Source organism: Eschrichtius robustus, chromosome 16, assembly GCF_028021215.1.
Source record: "Eschrichtius robustus isolate mEscRob2 chromosome 16, mEscRob2.pri, whole genome shotgun sequence".
NCBI classification, from domain to species: Eukaryota; Metazoa; Chordata; class Mammalia; order Artiodactyla; family Eschrichtiidae; genus Eschrichtius; species Eschrichtius robustus.
In genome coordinates, this window is record NC_090839.1 from 76,971,478 (window position 1) to 76,997,235 (window position 25,758).

General features: G+C 51.3%; 3 protein-coding genes across 4 annotated transcripts; 2 read left to right on the top strand and 1 right to left on the bottom strand.

Annotated features, from left to right (window-relative positions):
* The first annotated feature begins 1,928 nt into the window (after window positions 1-1,928).
* ZNF48 (zinc finger protein 48) lies at window positions 1,929-6,058 on the top strand. The gene is made up of 3 exons (XM_068523830.1): window positions 1,929-2,052; window positions 2,214-2,307; window positions 3,456-6,058. Exons 2-3 carry the CDS (start codon window positions 2,229-2,231, stop codon window positions 5,255-5,257), a joined length of 1,881 nt encoding a protein of 626 aa, XP_068379931.1. The 5' UTR covers window positions 1,929-2,052; window positions 2,214-2,228; the 3' UTR covers window positions 5,258-6,058.
* A 4,079-nt stretch (window positions 6,059-10,137) lies between these two features.
* ZNF771 (zinc finger protein 771) lies at window positions 10,138-18,677 on the top strand. Of its 2 annotated transcripts, none has more exons than XM_068523832.1 (3): window positions 10,138-10,225; window positions 10,876-11,025; window positions 17,619-18,677. In XM_068523832.1, the coding sequence occupies exons 2-3, from the start codon at window positions 10,885-10,887 to the stop codon at window positions 18,420-18,422; spliced, it is 945 nt and encodes a 314-aa protein (XP_068379933.1). In that variant the 5' UTR covers window positions 10,138-10,225; window positions 10,876-10,884; the 3' UTR covers window positions 18,423-18,677. The 2 variants fall into 2 exon arrangements, with proteins under 2 accessions (XP_068379933.1, XP_068379932.1); XM_068523831.1 differs by lacking the exon at window positions 10,138-10,225 and adding an exon at window positions 10,428-10,523.
* Window positions 18,678-20,837: 2,160 nt separating this feature from the next.
* On the bottom strand, window positions 20,838-24,413 carry DCTPP1 (dCTP pyrophosphatase 1). Its single transcript, XM_068523833.1, has 3 exons — window positions 24,270-24,413; window positions 23,468-23,578; window positions 20,838-21,827 (listed from the first exon to the last, which is right to left on the bottom strand). Exons 1-3 carry the CDS (start codon window positions 24,365-24,367, stop codon window positions 21,527-21,529), a joined length of 510 nt encoding a protein of 169 aa, XP_068379934.1. The 5' UTR covers window positions 24,368-24,413; the 3' UTR covers window positions 20,838-21,526.
* Between the last annotated feature and the right edge of the window lie 1,345 nt (window positions 24,414-25,758).

The following is a 25,758-nucleotide window of genomic DNA, read 5'->3' on the forward strand; positions in this document are numbered from 1 at the left end:
TTTCAATTAGTATGTGGGCCATTGTTCATTTCATTCCCTCTGCCTGGAGTTCTTCATTTGAGGCCCACTTCAGCCAGACTCTGGACTTGGCTGAAATCTTACCTGTCCTGAAAGGATCAGCTCAAAAATGCCACCTTCTTCCTTGGTTACTTCAGCCCAAAGAGTAATAACTGATATTTTTTACTAAGTACTTTACACCTCAACCATTCAAATTAAGTATTATCCCCATTTTACAGTTCAGGAAACAGAAGTAACTTCCCCACCCAAGGTTAAATGGGAGCAAATGACAAGGTCAGGAATCAAACTCTGCATGAATGAACTTAAAGACAGTGTCTACAGCCACTAAACTCTACAGGTCTCTCTCTCTCTGTACTACATTCCTATCACATCTTTATTAGGTCAGTGTACAATCTGTCACATCATCTGTATGTCTCCATGTTCTACTGAGTAGAGAGAGCTCCCTGAGGGATTTCTTTGTATTTCCAGGGTCTAGACTTATGGTTGATGATCCGTAAGTATGTGTTGATTGATTTGTGCTCCATCTTTATCCGTGTCTAACATTCATGCATACCAGGTACACAAAACCACACAGATTCATTCCCACAAATGAGAACTCTTCCTACTATCTTGAATTGGTGAACGTAACTCTCTCACGCCCTTAGAGTTCTTATTTATCATGATTTGTGTGCTTGCCCCTTTAAACTGGTAGCACCCCAAGGACAACTCTTAACACGTTTCATCTCTTTGTCAAACTCTTGACATAGCACTGATGTGCTAATAAATGTTAATATACAAACCTTGGTTACCCCTCTCCATCATTAGATGGGCTGCAGACACTTACAGGCACCCCACCCCCTCCCCAAAGGCAACCTTGCCCAGAGTACAGATACTGGGGCTCACACCCCTGGGACCACTGGAACACAGCCCCAGCCAGGGCCCCACCAAGCTGGGAAACAGGGTTTAATGTTTTAGCCTCTCCCTGGGCTCCCTTGGTAGGGCTGTAGACCTGTCCCTAGTCTCCCCATGGCCTCTTTCTTTGTGTCCCTGTTTCTCTTTGTCTCTGCCTGTTTCACTCTTCGTTCCTCTGCCTCTGTTTCTCTCCGGGTTCCCTGCCTTTTCTTGTAGTTCTTCCGACTCTGCTTCAACGACTTTATGTCTCTCTTATCTGTTTCTACATGTGTTTGTTTCTGGCGGCCAATCTTTTGCTCCTGTGTTTTTGGTCTGCTGCAGTCTCTGTCTCTCTGCCTTTGCATCCTCTCTGATTCAGGGCTCTTAGATTACGACTCCGGATCCAGGTCTGTGTCCATCGGCCTGCTTCTCCTCAGCATTTATCTGGCGTCTGCCACTAGCTCCCGCTACTGCCTCGGTCTCCCCCAGCCCAGCCCCCACGCGCGGCCCTCGGCCTCGCCGATCGGCCCCGCTTTGTTTCCCGTGTCTCGGCGCCCCGCCCCCGCCCCATCTGGGGTCTCCGCCGCCCTCTGCCGCCCTTTGTCTGCCTTGGTCTTTCCCCCACCCCTTTCCCTGGGTCTGCCTTGGGATCTCTCTTTGTCTCTCCGGGCCGGGGTGGCTGGCGCTGTCGGCCAGCTCCGGAGGTCGGCGCGGGTGGCCCGACACAGCGACAATTAGGAAGTCTTCGGCCCACCACATCCAGCTCCAGCCCAGGAGGCACACGGTTAATACCACCGAGTTCGGGCAACTGTCCTCGGCTCAGAGTAGCCCTCTCCGCGGCACGCGGCGCCCGCCGGCCACCGAGCTCTGGAGGACGCGGGCAGCCCCCACAAGCGTGCAGCTCCTCCAAGGTCCTAGAGCGGCCGGGTGCCGCCCGGCGCTTCCGCTTCCCGTCCCCGCCCCCGGCGGCCGCCCCAGGGGAACGCCTGGGACTGAGCCCCCCCTCCCCGTTTGGCGCCGAGCCCGCATCCCCGAGCCGTCGGCGGCGCGGGCACCGGAGCCCCGCCGAGGAGCTCCGGAGGGCGCCGGGGTGGCGGAGGCGGCTGCTGCAGCGGCGGCGGCGGGAGGAGAAGGGGAGCGGCTGCGCGCCGGAAGGAGCAGCAGGTGCAGGGGCGGCTGGCGGCGCGGGCGGGGATCACCGGGAGCCGCGCCCCGCACCTCGGACCCGAACGCTGCCCGGTGCCCGTGCCGGCCAGCAGAGGGCAGGGCGCCGCCGTCCGCACATGGCTGTGTGACCGTGAAATTGTGTCTGTCCCCTTGCTCAGGGCGGCGTGCCAGCGATGGAGCGCTCGGTGGGGCCCTGGGGCGCGGATCTCCGTGGCTCAGAGGACAGGGAGCAGCTGAGAGGCACCCGCACAGGTGAGGGCCAAAGCGGTGCACCGCCGTGGGTAGGTAATGGCTGGGTGGGGACCCCGGTGCTGGGCTCTGCCTGGCCCAGACCCAGAAAAATCGGACATGAACTGTGCTTCCTGGGGTGGGGGTGGGGGGGCGGGCGGGGAGGAGGGGAGCAAAAGCCGAGGGACGGAGCCAGTGTTTCTGAGCACCTACTATGCGCCAGGCCTTGAGGGGCATCATTTCAAGGACTCCCTCCCCGTCCCCGACAGTGATCAGCAGGCTTGCTGCCTCTGCCCTACTTCAGGCCTCATTCTGTCTCATCCTGGCAATTGCAGCAGCCTCCCCTCAGCCCTTTTCTCTCCAGTGATGCACTGTGCAGCCACATTGATCTAAGTCCAGATCTAATCCTGTCTCCCTTAACAAAAACCTTCCCTAGCTCCCTTCTGTTACTAATTAAAAGCCTTAGTCTAGTGTTCAATCTACATCTTACATGCTTAATCTAGTCTCAGCATCCCTTTCCCTGGTTTACTCATTTCTCTGCTGTGAAAGCCCAGCCCTGTCTCTTTATTTCCTCTCTCTCGTGACAGCACAGTTATTCTGAGCCTGCAATTATAATTTTTTGTGCCTTATCTTATCTCTCCTCCCCATCCTGAGGGACAGGTGTGTGTCTGGATCCTCTCAGGTACACACAAGATGATTGAAGTAATAAGTTACAGACTGGGCTAATATAAAAAGATATAATGTAATTAGCAAATACCAGGCTTTCCAAATAGAGGCAGTATAATGTAGGGCTTAACACAGGCTTGAGAATGAGACAGACCTGAGTTAGAAACCTGGTTTTGCTACTTTATAACTTTGAGCAAGTGACTTAAATTCTCGGAGTCTCCATGTTGGTAAAATGGGGGTAGTTAACAGTATTACCTCATAGGATTGTTTGCAAGGATTCAGTAATGCTTGGTTAAGTTATTGGCACACGTGAAGGGCACGGTAAAAGGAAGTTACTGTTACTGAGAGGCACAGACAATAATAAGTGCTTCAGAAATTCAGAGGAGAGAGAGCAAGAGAGATCCTTGCAACCACAGATGGTCAAGGACGCCTTTCTGGGGAGGTTGCTATCAAAGATAGGGGCTGAGCCAAAGGGCAGGGTCTACAACTCCTTTTTCTTTCCCCAGGTCTAGGGAGTGAGAACGTGGAGATTTCTCAGCCAGATGAGTTTGAACATGCCCCACAGGAGGATGACTTGGGGTTCAAGGAAGAGGAAGATTTGGCCCCAGGTCATGAAGTAGGAAATGCCTCTCTCAAACCCGAAGGCATTCAGACCTGGGATGACTTGTGGGTCCAGAGAGTGGGACCTGGGAAACCACAGGCCCGGGACAGAGGCCCTCGGCTCCTGGGAGAACCACGCTGGGGCCAGGCTAGTGATCGGGCTGCCGTGTGTGGCGAGTGTGGCAAGAGCTTTCGGCAGATGTCAGATCTGGTGAAACACCAGCGAACCCACACAGGGGAGAAGCCCTACAAGTGCGGGGTCTGTGGCAAGGGCTTTGGCGATAGCTCTGCCCGCATCAAACACCAGCGAACTCACAGTGGTGAAAAGCCCTACAGAGCCCGGCCACCAGCCCAGGGCCCCCCAAAGATTCCTCGGTCCAGGATCCCTGCTGGTGAGCGCCCCACCATCTGCGGTGAGTGCGGCAAGAGCTTCCGGCAGAGCTCTGACCTGGTGAAACACCAGCGGACACACACGGGTGAGAAGCCCTACAAGTGTGGGGTCTGTGGCAAGGGCTTTGGCGACAGTTCTGCCCGCATAAAGCACCAGCGGACACACCGGGGGGAGCAGCCTCCCCGGCCCGTGGTGCCCCGACGGCAGCCATCTCGAGCAGCCACGGCAGCCGCACAGGGACCTAAGGCCCAGGACAAGCCATACATCTGCACCGACTGTGGCAAAAGATTTGTGCTCAGCTGCAGCCTCCTGAGCCACCAGCGCAGTCACCTGGGGCCCAAGCCTTTTGGCTGTGATGTGTGTGGAAAGGAGTTTGCCAGGGGCTCAGATCTGGTGAAGCACCTGCGGGTGCACACAGGAGAGAAGCCTTACCTCTGCCCCGAGTGTGGCAAGGGCTTCGCTGACAGCTCTGCCCGGGTCAAGCACCTCCGCACCCACAGTGGCGAGAGGCCTCATGCCTGTCCGGAGTGTGCCCGCACCTTCAGCCTCAGCTCCACCCTTTTCCGCCACCGCCTCACTCACGCGGAGCCCCAGGACTTCAGCTTCCCAGGCTACCCCCTCGCCCCCCTGATCCCCAGCCCACCCCCCAGCTCAAGCCCACCCCCACCTCCCCTCGGCACCAGCCCCCCGCTGACGCCTCGAAGCCCTTCGCACTCGGGTGATGGCCCTTTCGGCCTACCTGGCTTGGAGCCGGAGCCTGGGGGCCCACAGGCTGGGGAGCCGCCTCCACCGCTGGCGGGTGACAAGCCCCACAAGTGCCCTGAGTGTGGCAAGGGTTTCCGCCGAAGCTCGGACCTGGTGAAACACCATCGTGTACACACGGGGGAAAAACCCTACCTCTGCCCTGAATGCGGCAAGGGTTTTGCCGACAGCTCCGCCCGAGTCAAGCACCTCCGCACCCACCGTGGTGAACGGGCTCGGCCACCGCCACCATCCACTCTCCTGAGGCCACACAACCCCCCTGGCCCAGCACCCACGGCCCCTCGATCCCGAGTCCGGGCTCAGCCCTCTGGGCCCAGCCAGCCCCACGTGTGTGGCTTCTGTGGGAAGGAGTTTCCCCGGAGCTCAGATCTAGTCAAACATAGGCGCACACACACCGGGGAGAAGCCATACAAGTGTGCAGAGTGTGGCAAGGGTTTTGGTGACAGTTCTGCCCGCATCAAGCACCAGCGTGGGCACCTGGTCTTGAGGCCCTTTGGGATAGGGGATGGTCAGGCAAGGCCCCTCAAAGAGGAGCCACCAACGGGACTGGAATGATGGGGTCCAGGGAGGGTGGAGGCCCAGGAGACCAAAGGGGGGGGGTATCTGCCGCTTAAGCAGAGAAGAAAGGGCCTGGGAGGCGGTGGGAGGGAGAAGGAGGGGAAGAAACAAATGGGAGAAAGGAGTGGATAGATAGCAATAGAGATTTGGAGACAATGACCTTGAAGCTCAGGAAACTCCTGGCTGGGCTCGGTCAGGACCTTGCCAGTGTGGTTTATACCCCCAGCTTCTAGAACACTGCCTAGTATACAGTAGGCAATAAATATTTGTTGATGAATAAACTGACCTTAGCCTGAGGGCCCTTAAAGAACTCTAAATTCCTGCTGCCTCTTAACCTGTAAATTGACCCCTCCCAACCTTGCCCCTGAGAGACCAGCACCCTGAACCAGGGTTTGTTAGACCTATGAGCTGCAACAATGAGACTTCTGAGGTTTAGGGTGACAGTGAGGCAGGGCCATCTTGACCACCCTACTGATGGTGAGAGTATTGTTGTGAGGCAGGCAGTACCCAGCCTCAGGCCACTGGACGTGGTCTTAGCCAGGAAGAGGACACTTGGAGAGGCCAGACCTATCTGCCCTGGAGAAGCCCAAACTGCCCTGACACCTGGACACGGCAGAATAGGTCAGAGACAGCAGTAAGAGCAGTCATCTGCCCTGGATGCTAAGCCCAGGTCCTGGTGGACGGCAGCAGAGATACACTGGGAGAAGGGCAGTACAGGGGTGAGGAGAAGCCAGGGAAGCACCAAGGCCTGACAGCCACATCTCCATGTGTCTCGCCAATAAACTGCTTCTTGTCTGAGGCGTGGACTCGTGTGTGCGTGGTGAGGGGTGAAAAAGGTGCCGAAGGGTCACCACAGGCAAAACCCACAAGCCATGTTGTAAACTTGCTCTCTTTGAGCCCTGTCAAATAAAGAAGTTGGGTTGTCATAGCTGCTTTTTAGCTCTGACAACGGGTTAAGAAAACGGCCACCAGGCCTGTCAGCTGATGCCTCAGACCTGAGTTCTGGCTGCCCACGGCAGACACCTACGCCACAGGCTCGAGCGCGACCCTTAAAAGGAAAAACACTCGGTGGGAGCGTGGGGGGTGGGGGGGCGGGTGTTCTGCGAGCGCTGTTGCTATGGCGACAGGTACTGGGAGAAAAGTGGCCGGCAGGAATTGGTACCAGCTCAGAAGACCCCGACACTGATGTTCTGCCTTCTGGGAAACCCCACCTCCCTGCGACCCTTTTTTTATTTGTCGAGAAACAGGTCATTTGGCTGCATAGCCCAAAGGCAGGGCAAAGGGGATGTCTCTATCCCCCAGAAAAGGCAACCGTATTTCCCAGCCACCCATGCGTCATTAGGTGCAGGACTCCAACTCCTAGCTTTTTCCGAGGAGGGCGCAATAGGGAGGAAGGGGAAAAAGGAACTGACCTGATTGGCCAGGGACAAAAAAGACTAGGGCGGTTCACCCATCTAAGAAATGAAGTACAAGACTCCCTACAACTTCGCTGGCTTGGCGTCTCAGCTAATTTACGTGCGGGAACGGTCCCCGGGTAGAAGCTCTCGCGACATCTTAACCGTCGGCCGGGCTTCCTTAGAAACCAATGAAAGCTTGCTGCAGCGCGGCTCCTCCCGGTCCTCGCACCCCTGCCAAGTTGTTAAACAGATTCGAAATCCCAGAATTTTGAGTTCAGGCCTGGAGTTCTCAGCGGCTTCTGTCCTTAAGTGCACACAAACACCCATAGACCTGAATGGAGGCCTTTGGGGCTTTGGGAAGATCCTCCCTGCTGGTTGCCGTGTCTCACCTCCCTACCAGGTCGGCCTCCAAGCTAGTCTGCAGTGAACTTTGTAAAATCTGACCACTTCACTCCCCTATTAAAAACCCTGCCGGGAGCTTCCCTGGTGGCGCAGTGTTTAGGAATCCGCCTGCCAATGCAGGGGACACGGGTTCGTGCCCCGGTCCGGGAGGATCCCACATGCCGCGGAGCGGCTAGGCCCGTGAGCCACAACTACTGAGCCTGCGCGTCTGGAGCCTGTGCTCCGCAACGGGAGAGGCTGCGACAGTGAGGCCCGCGCACCGCGATGAAGAGGGAGAGGCTGCGACAGTGAGGCCCGCGCACCGCGATGAAGAGGGGCCCCCGCTCTCCGCAACTGGAGAAAGCCCTTGCACAGAAACGAAGACCCAACACAGCCAAAAGTAAATAAATAGATAAATTTAAAACAAAACAAAACAAAAATAAAACCCTGCCGTATATGCGCATGTCCTCTCTATAAAACTTAACTCCTTAGATGGCATTCAAGGCCTTCCACTTGTGTGGTTTCAGACCCGTGCCTCTTAAATATTCTGTTTTTGTAACTTGGAATGCCCCGCTTCCCAACGTGTTAACCTATCCAAACACCTCAAGTGTTACTTCCTCCCAGAAGCCTTCCCTAAACCTCCAGCCTGGGTTAGAACCCCCTTCATCTGATGTGTTAAGCTCCCTGAACACATCTAGAGCTTCTTTAGGATAAAGAGACACTCAACAGCATTACCTACTGTGTGCTGGGTACTGGGCATAGAAAGATGAATAAGACAAAGTTTCTGCCCTCAGTTTCTACGCAGAAGCTAGACATTGAACAAATATTTCCAAGCGTGGTAAAGACTATGCAGGAAGCAGGCATGCAGGAGAGACTCCCACATGATTCAATGCCTCTCCAAAGAAGTGGCAATTATGTTAAGACGTAAAGAATGATTTGGAACAAGCCAAGAAAGGAGGAGGTGGGAGATGGGATGGCGGATGGCGTGTTCTATGCACCAGTCCTTGGGATTCAAGAACTCAAGTAAACTTCTAGTGAGGCTGAAGGCAAATAGTGAAATGCAGAATAGTGAGAAGTAAGATAAAGACTTCCAAATTCAACTTTCTACCTCCCAGTCCTAAAAGGGGCCTGGCACACAATAAGGCTCACTCAATACTCTGGTGAACGATGTCCTTGGAACACGATGTGCTCTTCACGAGAGTTTACAGTCCCACAAACTGCTACCTCTTTGTCCATCTGGCAAACTCCCACTCATCTCTGAAGGTCCTTTACGTTTATCTCTTTGGTGAGGCCTGCACCCAATATCCACTCCCTTCCAGGGAGTTGCCAGAACACCTATTGTTTCCTTTTCATATGTATATAATATATATATCATATACATATATATTTTAAAATCACCTTCTTTACTAGACTGTGAGATTCTCAAGAACAAGAACTAGCTCTGATTCCAGACAGATACTTGTACATGTTCCTCCTTTTGCAAGCATCTGTTCCAAAGTCCTCCCACAGTAGGAGGACCTTCCAGTAGGGACTTTCGCTGCTCCCAGCTGAGTCTCCTCACTGATTCTCTGAATTAGGGGAAGCACGCCTTGCCTTTTGCTAGAGTTCCAGCCATAATCTGGCCCTGCCTGCCTCTTCTCCAACTCCCACACTACATTTCCATTAACTCACTTGGCTCCAGCCACACAAGCCTTCTTTCTTTTCCTCAAACATGCCAAGCTTAATCTCACCTTAAAGTCTCTGTAGTTCTGTCTGGAACATTCTTCGTCTAGATTTTCAAATGGCTAACTTTTTCTCATCATTCAAGTTTCATCTCATATATTATATCCTAAGAGATGCCTTCCCTGCCCACATTAAAGAAGCTCCCAACCATAGCCACTCCCTGTTGCATCATCTGGCCCTATTTCCTTCTTACACCTATCCTTATCTGAAATTACCTTATTTACTTGTTGACATTTTTTACACCTTGAGAAGTGCCATGGTAGCTAAGATTTTTGTCTGTTTTGTTCACTACTGCATCTCCAATATCTAGAATGGTGCCAGGTACATAGTAGGGTTCAATAAATATTTGATGAGAGAATTAACACAATCAAAGTGGCTTTCGGGATCCTGAGGGTGAGTATCACACTCATTTACCCCCTTTTCCCAGCTCTGAGGAAGAGCAAAACTTTGACCAGATGTAATCCCAACATCCAAATTATGTTCTGGGCTCTGCAGACTGAGGATCAGGCTTGAGTCCTGGCTCTGCTACCAATTTCCTCATGTAACCTCATTTCTGAGAGAGAATTTGGTGCAACAGGAAGAGCATGAGGTTTGGAATTGGCTACTTACCAGCTATGTGACTTTGAGCAAATTACTTAAGCTTTTAGTTCCCTAGTTTGTCAAAGGAAGGTAATATGATTGATCCCCACAGGGTTGTTGTAAAGAGACAACTAGGGACTGTAAGCACTTACTGAATGTAATTTCTCTGTCATCATTTCTGAATCTTCGTTGCCCCATTCATAAATTGGGAGAATTGGGTATCTTTTTCAAGAGAAGTGGGAAAATACAGATCTTTACATGAAATATCTCAATTTTTAAATGTTGGAAATTAAATTTTGTAAAAGACCTCTCGTGCTTCTTTTGAAGTTAACTTTTAAACTTGAGAGCCAAACAAGATACTTCTGTGGACTCTGGTCCGTGTGCTATAATTTTCCACCTAGGCTACTGGGTTGCTGGGGATGCTGTGACAACACTTACTGTGTAACTCAGGCAAGTCAGTTAGCTTCAATTAGCTCATCTGTGAATTTCAATTAGCTCATCTGTGAAATGGACCCACCTTTGTGCGGATCGAGATCAGATGTGCAAAAGGCTTAGCATAACGATGGCGCGTAAGAGGCACAAGGCACACCACGTAACAAACAGCAGCGGTTGCTTGGGTGGCTGTTGGTAAGTATGTATTCAAGGAGCAAGATATCCCAGAGACCAGGAGACCGTGAAGGCGACGCTGCGAAAGGAGAAAAGATGGGAGAAGAGGCAAAAAGAGGGAAGGGAAGAGGTGAGGAGGCAACAGGGTCCGCCCTCCAGGCGGGGCGCCAGCGAGAGGCCCAGGCAGGGGCGGGAGCGCACGTGGCCTATTTCGGGCGGAGCAGACGCGCTTGGCCGCAGCGGAGACCTCCGAGCCGGCCGCAGGAGACGAGCCTTTAAGGTAGGTCACTACCGGACTGTGAGGACGTTGAACACCGAGTAGGGCGGCCCGGGGTCTTTGGGAGTCGGGGTTGAGCGGAAGGCACTGGGTGTGGGCTCGCCACACTCCCGGGGCAGTTTGGGCCGGACGCCTGGGTCCTCTGGCCCCTCCCCCTCGGGGCGGGGTTAGGCATTCTGACCAATGGCCAGTCGTCACCGAGGCCCCGCCCACGCCCCGCCCCCGGAGTCGCGGCGTCGCAGAGTGCCCAACCGCCCGGCGCCCTGGCCTGGGGCAGCGCGAGCGCCCGAACCTGCGGCTGGTGAGTGCTCACCCCCTCAGGGTCTCCGCCCCGATCCCGCCTCCAGCCCGTGCCCTAGAGCTCCGGGCCGCGGACCCAGGCACCGGGGAGTGACTCAGCGCGGGGAGGGTGGCGACTCACTGGGGCTAGAGATTCGAAGTGTTCAGGGCCTTGAATGCCGGGATGAGTGGGGTGAACGAGAGTCTTCCGAGCTGGTCCCGGGATAGGGCTGGGGCCTAGGGCCGGGCTGGGATAGAGGGAAGAAGGTCAGACACAAAGATCACAGGAGAAGCCACGGCTGCACCGCCTTGTGTGGGCCAGAGCCATGGTGGGGGGGCGGGTCCTGAGCTTCTGACTCAGCTCCCTGCCCCAGGACACCAAGATGCCCGGTGAACAGCAGACAGAGGAGGAGGAGGAGGAAGAGATGCAAGAAGAGATGGTGCTGCTGGTGAAGGGTGAGGAGGATGAGGGTGAAGAGAAGTATGAAGTGGTGAAACTCAAGATCCCCATGGACAACAAGGAGGTACGTGTCCCACACCCTGGGGTCCCTTCGCCCCTAAACCTGGTGCAGGTCCAGCCTCCCTCAGACAGAATCCAGGGATCCTGTCCCTACTTTCCCTTGACTCTCAGGGTTGGCCACCCGTCTTTCTGTCCCACAGTCCATGCTGCCATCATACAGATGTCACGCCTACTGTGCCAGGCTCTGTGCTGGGTGCTGGAGAGTAAACGCTCTCCTCGGTTCCTCGTGGAGCTTGATGTCTAGCAGGGTTAGACTGATAAGGGTGTTGAAGGTTTAAAGAGAGGGGTTTTAAGGAGATCAAAATATGAGTTAGATTTACCCATTAGAGACCCTAACTGCCACTAGGTATAGTTCTACTTCCCAAAACCCTACAGGACTCCCACCCACAGCCAGAGCAGCCCTGAGTCCAGCTGGAGGACTCCTGGGCCAGACTTATGGGCCCAGCCAGGCTCCCTCTGATTTCTTCCTGCACAGGCGCCAGTTCCCAGAAAAAGAAAGTTCTGCTGCCCCCTAGTGGGTGTGGTGGGCCCAAGGGGGAGGGGGCTGGCTGCTGTGGCCTCCTCTTCCAGTCAAAATAACTATTTAGGGAATTCCCAGGCGGTCCAGTGGTTAGGACTCCGCGCTTTCACTGCCGTGGCCCGTTTAGTTCTGTTTTCTCAGGCCTCCTTGGCCCATCCTCCTAGCTCAGCCTGCCTCTTCCGGCTCTGTGAATCCCCTGGTCTCCACCTTTGGCCTATAAGTTAAGAACTCAGACTCCAGAGTTTAGGGTGGTCTTCCAACTCTATCACTTACCAGCTGTGTGACCTTAGGCAAGTTTAACCTCTTTGTGCCTCAGTTTCCTCACTGGTAAAAGGGAAATCATAATAACACCTACTTCTTGGGGTTGGGAGGATTAAATGAGTTAATACGTGTAAAGAGTTAGAACTGTGTCTGGCACATAATAAACACTATGTAAGTATTTGCTGCTATTATTCATTCTTCTCCCTAAAGTTCAGGACCTTGGGCTAGGTCATCCTTCTGGAGATTTTTCTACTCATTTTTATCAAGGCCTTTCTGGGCTGAATCCTGAGGCTGAGAGTGAACAGGGAAACCCAGAACATGGAGGCCTAGACAGAGAATTGAGGGCGAATAACTCAAGGCAGTGGGGAAGGCTTCATGGAAATGACTTTGACGTGGGCCTTGAAAACTTAGTGGGAATTTGGCAAATGGAGGAGGAGGAAGGGCATTCCAGGATGAGGAAACAGCAAAAGCAAATGCTCAGAGAAGATAAGGCCAGAGAAGTAGGCGGGGCCAGAGAGTAAAAGGTGTTGAAAGCCAGCTTAGGAATTTGGACATACTCTGTTAGGTTATGCGGTGCCATCAGAAGCCTCAAATCAGAGGAGAGACATGATCAGATTTTCTATTTAGAAGAATCGTTGGCTGCTGTGGGGAGACCAGGTCAGGTATGGCTGGTAGCCTGCTCTAAGGTAGTGGCAGCAGGGGAGAGAAGATGGAAATAAGGGGGTTTTGGGGAACATTGATTGGACTGCATGGAGCTAAGGATGGGAAGGGTGGGTGTAGGCATGGCTAGTCATGAAAAGGCTGTAGAGCTAGACTCTAAATGGTATCATGTAGCGGTTAAAAGCATTGGCTCAAATCCTTACCACTATTTACCAGTTTTGCCTCGACAGCTTTTTCATCTATAAAATGAGATAATGAAAGTAAGATCCTTGAAATCCAGTCTAAGTATCACGTGGGTGACTGGATTTGGAGGAGGGTGGAAATGAGAGTTACACACACACATCCCACAAAGATTTAGCACTGTGCCCACAAGATAGCTCATCAACTTGCTGTGTGGTCTCCCTGAGTCTCGGTTTCTATGAAATAGTGGTCTCCAAAGCTCCTTCTAGTGTCAACATTCTGTGACTCTTAGCTCTCACCCAGTCCCATGGCCGGTCATTGTCCAGAACAGGCCTTAATTATGCTGCACTCAGTAGCTGGAGTATTCTCTCACTGCCTATTAAAATCCAAACTATCTTTAATGAATAGAAGGGTTTTCTCAGAGGGCTCTATGTACATCCAGTCCTGTCTCTCCCTGCTTAAAATTGAACCCTTGAGTGGTATTCTGTTTCCCTCAGCTCCTGCGCCTGGCATTCAAAGGTCTTCATCGTCTGACCTCATGGCTTCATCTCTAGTCACTCAGCACCCATCCCATGCCCCAGCTTCAAACACACCTGACCCTTCTCACTTCGAAGACTTTGCCCATGTTGTCTTTCAGCCTGGAAAACCCTCTTCACCTTTCCCACCTGCTTTCCCTGGGAGTAGTGCGTCTCCTAGATCAGGTTTCTTCATTTTTAACACGCGTACATATCACCTGGGGATCTTGTTAAACTGAAGATTTTGATCCAGTAGGTATGGGGGCGACTTGAGATTCTGTATTTCTAACAAGCTTCCAGTGATGCTGCTGCTGCTGGTCTGTGGACCACACTTGCTTTAGCAACGAGCGAGAGGATAGGGACTGTATTTTATACTCTGTACTCAAAAGAAGGGAGATTCTGACGGCTAAAAAAGTCCAGGTGAGGGAGACAAACTGTGTAGGTAACCTTAAACTTGTCAGTGAGATAGAATTGCATCATTCTATGAGAGAAGAGGTGTTTTAGACAATGACAGACTTCCAGTGTAAATCCTGACCCTGCCGATGGATTAGCTGTAGGACCTTGGTAGTCACTTACTTCTGAGTCTTATATCCTTATTTTAAAATGGTGCTAATACAGCCTAACCCAAAGGGTTGTGAGAATTTAAAATAAGAACATGGGTGAAAAGCACTTAACCGCACTTCCTGGCACATAGTGAGTGCTCAGTAAATGGCAGTTATTGTTATTAATTAGAAAAGTAATGGCTGAGGAAAAAACTGGAATGTTTGCTCTGGTTTAAAACAAAAACAAAAACACCTTAAGCAGGAAGACAAAATCACTAACTTTATTTTTTATTTTTATTTATTTTATTTATTTTTTGGCTGCATTGGGTCTTTGTTGCTGCACTCAGGCTTTCTCTAGTTGTGGTGAGCGGGGCTACTCTTCGTTGCAGTGCACGGGCTTCTCATTGCGGTGGCTTCCTTGTTGCAGAGCACGGGCTCTAGGCACGCGGGCTTCAATAGTTGTGGCATGTGGGCTCAGTAGTTGTGGCTTCTGGGCTCTAGAGCGCTGGCTCAGTAGTTGTGGCGCACGGGCTTAGTTGCTCCGTGGCATGTGGGATCTTCCCGGACCAGGGCTGAAACCCGTGTCCCCTGCATTGGCAGGCAGATTCTTAACCACTGCGCCACCAGGGAAGTCCCAAAATCACTAACTTTAAATACTTGGATTATCATATTCTTATACTACATGTATCCCCCTAGTACCCTCATGTTATAGTGCAGATACCCTGTATTCTAATTTTTAAATCTAACAGCTGTAGAACTTAAAAGGCATGTAAGTCTGGTATTTGCCAAGCTTCAGTCACATGTATACTGCTCACCTGTTTGCTCATTTATTTAATGCTCTTCTTCAGATAGATTCACATTGCTTTGTTAAATAAATTTACCTTCATCTGAGCAATAATACTGATGAAATTGTGGGTTTCATGTGATCTGTTGTTTTTCTAATATCCATGAAAATACATAATGATCATAGTAAGATAAGAGTTAGCCTACATAACACTTAGAATCCTCTTGCATTCTGTGATGTGCATACCTCAAGTCGGGAAATATTGATCTCACCTAGCCTACCTTGCCTTCCTTGGTTCACTGAGGCAGGGGAAGGGAGGGACTTGCCTGGGGTCTTAATGAGCTAGACTCAGCCCCTCTTACCAGGATTCTTCCTAGGGCACCCAAGGCCCCTCCTCCTGGAGCTGGAGATACCAAGGGTACTTGTGTGAAGAATTTCTTTTTCACAAGATAGTGAATACAGCATAAGGAAGTCCTCAGGCTGGTCAAAGTCACCTTAAAGAAGGGTGCCAAAGAAAAACAGGCCAGAAAAATATAATGAGAAAAATTCTCTCCGCGATGGCTGACGTGATGAAATAAACCCAATAGATGTCAAAACCAGGGCAAGACTGGAAAGTGTGACCTTGAATTCAGACTGTGCCGAATTTGCTGTGGGGAGTTTCTCGATTTAAAGTATCAAGTTGTATTTTAACCTTGAATCCCTCTTGGAGAGTGCCAGGCACTTGGAGTCCAGCCGCTGTCACATCTTCGTGCTTTGTGTGCAGGGAAGCAGTGTTAGCCTACTGGTTAAGGGTGAGAACTCTAAGGTCAGTCCTGACTCCCACTGGCTATGTGAATTTAATCTCTCTGAGCTCAGTTTTCTCAAAAGATAACGCCTGACTCAAGGGGGAGTGACAGGAAGATTTAATACAATAATGTACATAACATAGCACTGTCACATCTTTACGCTGTAATGTTATCACTATTATCATTATCGTGATAATAGTATTTAAACCAGAGTTCCCTTGGCTGGTGACCAGTTTCCCAAACTGCCTTGTTTTCAAATTTCTGAGGTGGTTACCAAAAAGCTACTGTCTTTTTAACAAAGAATCTTGAAGGCCCTGAAGGTGCCCTCCTTACAACTTAAGAAAGAAGAGGCCTCGCTACTCCCTAGTTGTCACTTACCCTCTCTTAACCTGTTTCCTTATCTATAAAAGAAGAATAGTGATAATCACTTGGTGGAGATGGAGTATGGGGAGAAAGAAGCTAACACTGTCTTATCCTTAATATGTGCCTGGTTTTTCATTTGGTCATGAATTAATATCCTATTTGCTTAGTCCATAGTAGAGATTCAACACCACTTTTGCTAGGATGAGCCTTCTCTTTTCTAAGAAGGAAGCAATGTTTCCTCAGTATTCCTCTTTACTGTTAGTACAAACTGTTTTCCCTTCATCTGCTTTTTTTTTTTTTTTTTAATCTGCTTCTTATAAAGCATTTCTTTTTCTGATTTTATCTCCAGAGGCCCAGACCTCATGAAACTGGCTTATTTTTGAATTTTTTTCATTTCAGGCCTCAGAATAGTATTTGGGTTTCACCCTGGCTGCCTTTTTTGCAGCTTAAAAAATGATAGGTGCTTGCTCTTGAAAGTTTATTAGAGAGCCTGGACTTGATGGTGGCCTGGCTTCTAAGACACTGTGCTCTCCTGGGTCTCTTGCCTCACCGGCTGCCTCTGCTCAGTCTCCTTTGCTGGCTGCTTTTCGTCTTGCCACCCCCATTTCTCTCTGCCTATTCCTTGGGCGAACTCATCCAGTCTCAATGCTTTAAAAACCACCTCCACGCTGATGCCTTCCCAATTAACATCTCCAGCCTGGGCCTCTCTCCTGAGCTCCAGATGTGTCAAGGATAACTGCAGATAAGATCAGAAACGGATAGTAGGTACCAACTTGCTCCTCCCTCCACCCTCAGCTCTGTAGATGGCAACTCCACCTTTGCAGCTGCTAAGCTCAAGATCCTTGGAGTCATTTTTACTCCTCTCTTTCTTTACACCTCATGTCTAATCTACTGTCAAATTTGCTGTCTCAAACTGCAGAATATATCCAGAAGCAGACCACTTCTCACCACCTTCACTTCCCACCTCTGTCACCTGGGTCCAAGCCACTGTCTTCTCTGGCTTGCAGTACAGTAGCCTCCTCACTGGGTTCCTGCCCCCTCCCCTCCTTCATTCTTTTTTGTTTTTTTAAATTAATTAATTAATTTTTTTTGGCTGCGTTGGGTCTTTGTTGCTGCGCATGGACTTTCTCTAGTTGCGGCGAGCGGGGGCTACTCTTTGTTGTGGTGTGTGGGCTTCTCATTGCGGTGGCTTCTCTTGTTGCGGAGCACGGGCTCAGTAGTTGTGGCTCACAGGCTTAATTGCTTTGCAGCATGTGGAATCTTCCCGGACCAGGGCTTGAACCCGTGTTCCCTGCATTGGCAGGCGGATTCTTAACCACTGCGCCACCAGGGAAGCCCTTGAAACCTTTTAAAATATGAGTCTAATCTGTTCCCCTCCTTGCTCAAAACCGTCTAACATCTCTGTTGAGTCCTCACCTCATTCACATGCAAGGCCCTATGCTAAGATATCCCCTTCAGGACCACTCCATGGATTACTCTTCCCCTCCTGCCGTCCGCCCTAGGCACTGTTTCTGGCCATTCCTAGAACAGGAAAACTCCTGCCTCAGGGCCTTGCTTTTCCCTCTGGAACCTGCTCTCTCACCTCCTGAGGTCTTCGCTCATGTGACATCAGCGAGGTTTCTCAACCCTATTTAAACTTGCAGCACCCCCTCCAATACCAGCACTCCGTATCCATTCTTCCTGAAACTAGGAATTTTTTAAAAATTTTAATGTTGAATCCCCAGTTCCTAGAACAGAGTCTGGCACATTGTACGCGTTCAATAAATACTGGATGAATTAATAAAGAATAGCTAGAATGACACTAGGCATTGTGATATGTGCGTTTATGTTAATCTCATTTAACGCGCACAACCGTCCTGAGAGGCGCACCCCGTGCCTTTTCCTACTGTACAAACGGGGGACGGAGAGGCTGCAGCCGGCAGAGCCCCAGGTCTCTGGCTCCCGAGCCTCTCGGTCAGGGCTGACCTGTCCCCCCCTCTCCCCGCAGGTCCCGAGCGAGGCGCCAGCGCCGTCGGTGGACCCGGCGCGCCCACACGCGTGCCGGGACTGCGGCCGTGCCTTTGCGCGCCGCTCCACATTGGCCAAGCACGTCCGCATACACACGGGCGAGCGGCCCTTTGCGTGCACCGAGTGCGGCCGGCGCTTCTCGCAGAAGTCGGCGCTGACCAAACACAGCCGCACGCATACGGGCGAGCGGCCTTACGAATGCCCAGAATGCGACAAGCGCTTCTCGGCCGCCTCGAACCTGCGGCAGCACCGGCGGCGCCACACGGGCGAGAAGCCGTACGCATGCGCACAATGCGGCCGCCGTTTCGCGCAGAGCTCCAACTACGCACAGCACCTGCGCGTGCACACGGGCGAGAAGCCGTACTCGTGCCCGGACTGCGGACGCGCCTTCGGCGGCAGTTCGTGTCTGGCGCGCCACCGACGCACGCACACGGGCGAGCGGCCGTACGCATGCGCCGACTGCGGCACGCGCTTCGCTCAGAGCTCGGCGCTGGCCAAGCACCGGCGCGTGCACACGGGCGAGAAGCCGCACCGCTGCGCCGTGTGCGGCCGCGGCTTCGGCCACCGCTCCAACCTGGCGGAGCATGCGCGCACGCACACAGGCGAGCGGCCCTACCCATGTGCCGAGTGCGGCCGGCGCTTCCGCCTCAGCTCGCACTTCATCCGCCACCGTCGCGCGCATATGCGGCGCCGTCTCTATATCTGCGCGGGCTGCGGCCGGGACTTCAAGCTACCCGCCGGAGCCACTGCCACTGAGCGCTGCCCAGATTGTGAGGGCAGCTGAATCGCCATTCTTATCTCCGCGGGGTGCGAGCTGGGGAGGGGCACGCTAGTATCCCGACCTGGGGCTGCGTTAACCCGGACAACTCCCCGCCCCGCCACCTGCCTCTCAGATAGGGTGAGACGGCGGGCCTGGCTGCCCTGGAACTGGGAGACAGGGAGGATCCCCTACCGGGGTCCCTGGAAACGCGCCCACCTCCCCCTCATTACATCCCCTCGGCCCGTGTTAGAGTGAATAAAGTATTATACTCTCACCCCACCCGTGCCTGTGAATGAGGTGGGTGGGGTGTGAATTAGGAAAGTTGGGGGTCTCCCCAGGCTTAGCTGATTTAGGTGGATTGTCATGGAGTCAAGTGGGGCTATAAGCCCAAAAGTGTTACAGGAACTGGTTTTGTGTGTGTGTGGAGTCATTCCACGCTTGGCCCTTGGTTATGTCTTCATGACCTCAGACCTAGAAGGGTCCATAAATTTAGCGCATTCGTGATCAACAGGCACTGCATTCTGCAGAGCTTTGAGTGAGCCGGCATGAACCTCATGGAACTCGGTCTAGTAAAGAGAAGCAATAGTGGAAAATTTAGCACTAGCTTCAGTGCTACATTATTATCAGCTCATTTTCATCCTCAAAGCATCCCAAAGTGAGGTAACTCTTTTACCTCCATTTCTGCAGATGAGTAAATAGGTACTGACAGCCAGTGAATGGCACAGTGGGGACAAGTACACAGGCAAGTGCAGTCCCTTGTCATTGGAACTCTGATGGGGGCGTTGCTGGATAGGAGAGGTCTTCAGTGCAATCTTGGAGTTTAGAGAGGCTCTTCTCAGAGGTGGCATTTAAGCTGGTCTTAAGGTCAAGAGAGTTGGGGTTGGGGACGTATGGAGAGAACCCCTGAACCTGCATGCCAGACTTGTTAGAGCTTGCAGATGTCCTCTGGGGTGGAAGGCAGGGACAACAAGCAAGGACGTTGGCAGGAGACAGACCACTAAGGACCCTGGAAGCCAGGTTAAAGGTTCCAAGGCCACAAAGAAGCCTTGAGGGATTAGAGGGGAGGGAGGGATATGGCATATTATTGAGCTAGAATTAATAGGAGTTAAAGTGGACGTGGAGAAAGGAGAGATGGGGCTGATTTCATTTCTTAGCTTGGGTGACTGCAGGCAGTGTCATTGAGATGGGGACACGGGATGAGGAGCAGGACCAGAGTTGAAGTGGCAGCAGTTGTTACACCCCAATCTGGACACATTGTGAAGTAAATGTGGACGGGTCAGGGAGGTGATTGGAAGTAACACCTTGGGGATATCAGGTCTAGAGGGCATGGCACCACATCCAGAAGAGGGTAGTAGAGAACTTGAGTCTGTGACAGAATAGCCAGAGGTAGAAAAGCAGAAGTGTCTTGTCTGGGAAATCTAGAGGAAAGTGTTTTATGGAGGAAACTTAGCTCAGTCAGATGCTGCTGTGGTGTCCACTGTGTATGAATTCGGGGAAAGTGATGAGAACAGTTTCAGTGGAGGGGTGGGGGGTGAAAGCCAGCGTTGAGTGGGTTAGGGTAGAAATGAGAGAATGAAGAAGCAGAGTGGATCGGTGTAGATCCATTTCAAGAGGTTTGGCTGTGAAAAGCAGGAGGGAAGTAGCTGGAGTTTTGTTGGTTTTGTCTTGTCAATAGGAAAGAGACTCAAGTATGCTTTATGTGCTAATGGGAAGGGCTAATGGAAAGGAAAAGACTTTGATTATATGGAGGAGAGAGGAGATAATTGATCAAGGAGACAGGATGAAATAAGAGATCAATAAGATAAGGCTCCTGCTATCACTGGTGGGCAGGGGAAAGGAGGGTTTGGGAAGATAAAGCTAAAGCAGTTCCAATCTGATGGATTCTCTTTTACCTAGGAAGTAAGAGAGGTCACTGGTTAAGAGGAAGTGAGGTCATTAATAAGAGTGAGGCCAGTAAAGGGAAATGCTTTATTGTACTGATGTGGAATCAGGTTTCACCCTGTGAAGGAGGCAGGCTGCTAGTTCCCTGGGTAGCTCTGAAAAGAAAGTGATGTGCCTGGGGTCACACAACGGGTGAATCATACATACCCAACACTATCTTTAGGTGTAGAAGTGGAACAAGCAAATTGGCCTTGGGAGAGAAGGAGGGGGCTAAGGGGTCCAAGCCCCAAAAGAGAGGAAGCCCTGTTCTGCTTCATATCAGACAGACCTGACCCTGATTTGTGCTGGGGGCCAAGGGAGAGGGCCAGAGGGCTCTCACAGGGCTGGGGTCCTGATGGACAAGGCCCACGCCTGCCTTAACTGCTGAAATTTCCTGCTCTGGGCCCCTGAAAGTTTTGAGTTGAAAAAGCAAACAGATAATGACAACTGCAAACTTACACTGTCCTAAGCACTCTACTTAGAATAACTTAACTTAAACCTTACAACCCTATTAGGTAGATAACATTATTTTCATTTCATTTTATTTTATTTATTTATTTATTTTTGGCTGCACGGCATGTGGGATCTTAGTTCCCCGACCAGGGATGGAACCCATGCCCCCTGCAGTGGAAGCGCAGAGTCTTAACCACTGGACCGCCAGGGAAGTCCCTTATTTTCATTTTAAATGAGGAGATGGAGGCACAGAAAGATGACAATATAATCCAGAACATCATCCAGTATCAAAGATGGCATTTGAACCCAGACAGCCTGGCTCCAGAATCTGGGCTCCTATCCAACACTACATAAAGCCTCCAGTCTTGTTTAGAGAAGGGGAAGGGACTTACTTGCATGAGGTCAGACAGAGAACTTACTAGAAATCAGATCTCTCTGCTCTGCAGGTGGGAAGTATAATAGAGAAACATGGGCTTTGGGCTCACAGGTATCCCTGGTACCCCTCTCCAGCATGTGCTGAGACAGAGAGCCTCCCCAGCTGCCCCAGGAAGAATCCAGAAGTTGCTAACCAAAACTTTTATTGAGAGAGAAAAAACCAGGAGGCTATCTACTGGAGGTTCTTGGGCCTCAGACCTCAAGAAGGGTAGCCCCCAGGCCCATGATCTGTTAGGAAAGGACTAGAATGAGGTAGCATGGCTGGAGCATCCTCTGCTCCTCAGATGCCGTACTGCGTTGCAGGTTCTGTGCCCATGTTTCTAGGTTGAGGCCTGACCTGTGGACTCACAGGCAAGGTCTGCAGGTCCCACAGCCTGGTTTTCAGAGGTGGCCCCATGGGGCAAGTCTGTGTACTTGCGGGCAGAGCCGCGGGACAGATGCGCTGGGTAGCGTCGCCGGTTGGTGTCCATCTTGGAGAGCACTGCTCGGGGCAGATCTACACGGCAGCGGGCTGCCAATGCTACCAGGTAGATGAGGACGTCACTGAGCTCCTCTTGAAGGGCTGCTCGTTCCCTGGGAGGCCAGGCTTGGGGCCCAGGCTCCTCATCCGGCTTCCACTGACTGAGGACAGGACACAAAGACAGGCACACACACATAGATGCTAGCTAGGACAATGGGTTCCACCTCTCTTAGGGGCACACCCCAGACCTTGCAGCAATGAACTCCCACCTCCTAGGAAGTTCCTCCAAAGACAAGTCAACCCAGCTGGGCCCTGGAATCTTCATGGTGGGGAGGAGACCCCATCAGGTGATTCACCCAGACCTCTGTGTCCCTACCTGAGCCAAGGAGTAGCCAAAAGGACATTTCACTTATCGAGACACAATTCTACTCCTCCCCTGCCGGCCTTAGCCACTGCCACCCCAGACTAAACCTTAGACCTGGACCACTGCAGAAGCCTCTAACTCATCTTCTACTCTTACCCTGCACCATCTTTTAAAAGCACAAATTACATTTTGTCCCTCCCCTGCTTAAAACTGCCCCAAGTGTGCTTGGAATAACATCCAAACTCCTACCATGCCCTCCAGGTCCTGCATGAACTGACTCCTGCTTCTTCCAGTGTCATTATCCACCATGCTCCCTCTCACTCCCCACCTAAAGCCACTCTGGCCTTTTCTGCCTTGCAAACAGGCCAAACTGTCACAGGACCTTTGCACTTACTGCTCCCTCTGCCTTGAATGCTCTTCCCCCCATCCTTCCCATGGCTGGCTGTTACTGAGGTCTCAGCTCAGATGTCACCTCCTCAGAAAAGCCTTCTCCCTCTGTTACCTTCTTTCTCATCACCTTGTGTTACTTTCCTCATAGAACTTGCGACAATTCCACATCTTTTAAAATTAGTTCACTTATTTATTGTCAGTCTCCTTGCACTGTGATGGTAGGAACTGTGTCTATCTTGTTCAAGGCCATATCTTGATTCTAGAGGACATAGCACACAGATGGTGGTCATAAATCTGTAATGAACGAATGGCTTGCCCTCACACACATCAGTGCCCTCATTTGTCCATCCCACAGTGACTGCCCTGACTTAGGTCTCACCACCTTTTGCCTCATCTACACCAGCTTCCTCACTGGTCTCCCCTGACCCAGTTCTCTTGGGGATCCAATCCACCCTGCAGACACAGTGACCTTTCTACCATTCAAATCTGGTCTGTCCAAACTCCATTACTTCCCAGCCCTGATTCTATCATTCTGTGTTCCTATCCTACCCCTGTCCTCCACAGCCACAGTATATTGAGTGCCTATTGTATCCCAGCCACTTGGGACACACCAGAGACCAAAACAGACAAAATCCTTGCTCTTCCTCAAGAAGCTTACACTGAAGGAATCTTATATTCTCCCTGAATTTAACTTGCCCTTCCCACCTCACTACCTTTGCAAATGTAAACTCCCCCTGTCTGGAATGCCATAGGCAGGTCTTCTGTAGAATACCTGCCTTTCCACCCCAGAGGCAGAGGTAAAGGACAGTTGCCACTGTCCCCTCTTAGACCTGGACCTGCCTTGCTGTTTTCACACCTTTCTCTCCCGGGAGACTGGGCACCCCTAGAGGGCAGGGACCCATAAGTCATCTTTGTATGCCCAGCAACCATGTACAGAGCTTGGTAGTGAGGAGGGGAAATTGGATCCAGGGATATCTAATGGTCAAATAAATCCTCCCCTCCCCTCCCCAACACACAGACTCTTCCAGAAGCCTGTCATCTACTCACAAGAGCTCTGCCAGCTCCCCTACTTCCCCCACCAAGGCCAGGAGGAGGTTCCGAGGTTGGTGGAACTGGTCCCAGTCTCGTTCAGCAGCAAACTCAGCATGGAGGCGGCGGCTGGAATAGGAGAAAGGGGTGGAAGTCCAGGTCCCAAGGTTAGGGGATGGGGGAGGAGATGCAGGGCCCTGGCAGGTACCTCAGTGATATGTAATGGGGGCATGGGTATCAGGGGGGATTCTGCAACTAATTCCTTGGGTGGCCTAAGCAAGTCGTTTCCTCTTTAGGGGACTTGGTTTCCTCATCTATAAAATGGGTGGGACCTTACACAGACCCTAAATTATCGAAATCTAATAATACTTTCTTTTTCATTTTTCCACCTCCTGCTGCTGCTTCTGCAGTTTTCCTCCATCTGGAATAGCCCTATCTCTGTATATCTAAATCCTATTGATTTTACAGAATACAGCTCCAGGACACTTCCCCTGAGAAGCCCTCCTTGATTTCCTCCAGCAAGAAATGTCTCCCACCTCTCAACACTACATTTATCCCCCGTCCTACCTCCCGCTCCTGGAGGGCAGAGACAGGGCAGAAGCAGCATCGTACTCCGGTATGTCCCCTGCCTCAGGTGTGCATTGTTAAGCCCATTTTACAGAGGAGGAGGTTAGAAGGCTCGCCTGCGGGGGTCAGCCAGCAGAGCTAGGACCTGAGCACAGCTGCCAGCCTTCTTCCCGACCACGTGGAGGGACCCTCCCCAAATGGAGGGAGAAAGGGGGGCGATCTCCCCAGCCCAGCGTGGGCAAGGACGGCTTACATGTCCTCGAGCGTTGGTTCCGAGCTGAAGCTGAAGGGGGCGGCAGCAGCAGTGCCCTCTCCTCCTGCATCCCCACGCGTCTCCCCACGCGCGGACATACCGCCCACCGCGCCGCAGCCCTGACTTGCTGAAGAACCTGGAGCCAAGCTCGGAGCCCCCGCCTCCAGAGCGGCTGACCAATCACAGGCGTTCATGACTGCTTCACGGGGGCGGAGCCGAAAGAAGGACCAATTTCTTACGTGGAGTTTGCTACAGCCCGCCCCTTACCCGGACGGGACCAACCTAAGAGGACTTCATGCTTGCGTTCTTTGGCCCCGGCCCCCGAATTCTTCAGTCTTGACCAAGCATCTTAAAGGTATAGGTACCGGATTCGACCAAGGGAAGAGACAAAAGGCAGACAGTGGAGAACGCAGGCGCATCACTTCTCTTTTGGGCGCCAGATGGCGCCAAAGCAAAATGATGGCGGGGAGCCCCGTGGAGAACCCCAGCAATGAAGGGTTTAAACGAGAAAGGGGAATTTATTAAAAGGATACAGGAATGTCTCGAGGATACAGCTGAGCCTGAAGAATGAACTAGAACTAGGGTAGCTGTTTCAAGCATTTTACATATTTATTTATTTTTTGGAGACCCTGCTAAATCTATAGCAAAAAATCAAAAAAATCTATATTTTTTAATTTTTATTTATTTATTTTTTATACAGCAAGTTCTTATTACTTATTTTTTACATATTAGTGTATATGCGTCAATTCCAATCTCCCAATTCGTACCCCACCCCCACGCCGCTTTCCCCCCTTGGTGTCCATACGTTTGTTCTCTACATCTGTGTCTCTATTTCTGCCTTGCAAACCAGTTCGTCTATACCATTTTTCTAGATTGCACATATATGCATTAACATACGATATTTGTTTTTCTCTTTCTGACTTACTTCACTCTGTATGACAGTCTCTAGGTCCATCCAGGTCTCTACAAATGACCCAATTTCGTTCCTTTTTATGGCTGAGTAATATTCCATTGTGTATATGTACCACATCTTCCTTATCCATTTGTCTTGTCAATAGGCATTTAGGTTGCTTAAGCATTTTACATATTTAATCCTCACAGCAACTCATTCAATCCTCAAGTCAACCCTCTGAGGTAGGTAATACTATAATAATCATCCGCATTTTACAGATACGGAAACTGAGAGATTGAGTAGTTTAACTCAACACCTAGTAAAATGGTAGCCAGGTTTCAAATTCAGGCAGTTTGGCTTCAGAGTCTGTGTTAACCCCTACGTCATATCGTCTCAAATGGTGATAAGTACGATGAAAAAAGAATCTGGGACTGGTAGGTAGCAAGACAGAAAGGACCTGGATCCTTGATAACATTGCTGAACCACTTACTTTTACAAGTTACAGAGATGCCCTGATTTAGGACTCTGGTTATATAAGATAATAAATCCCTTTATAGGGGGACTTCCCTGGTGGTCCAGTGGTTAAGACTCCATGCT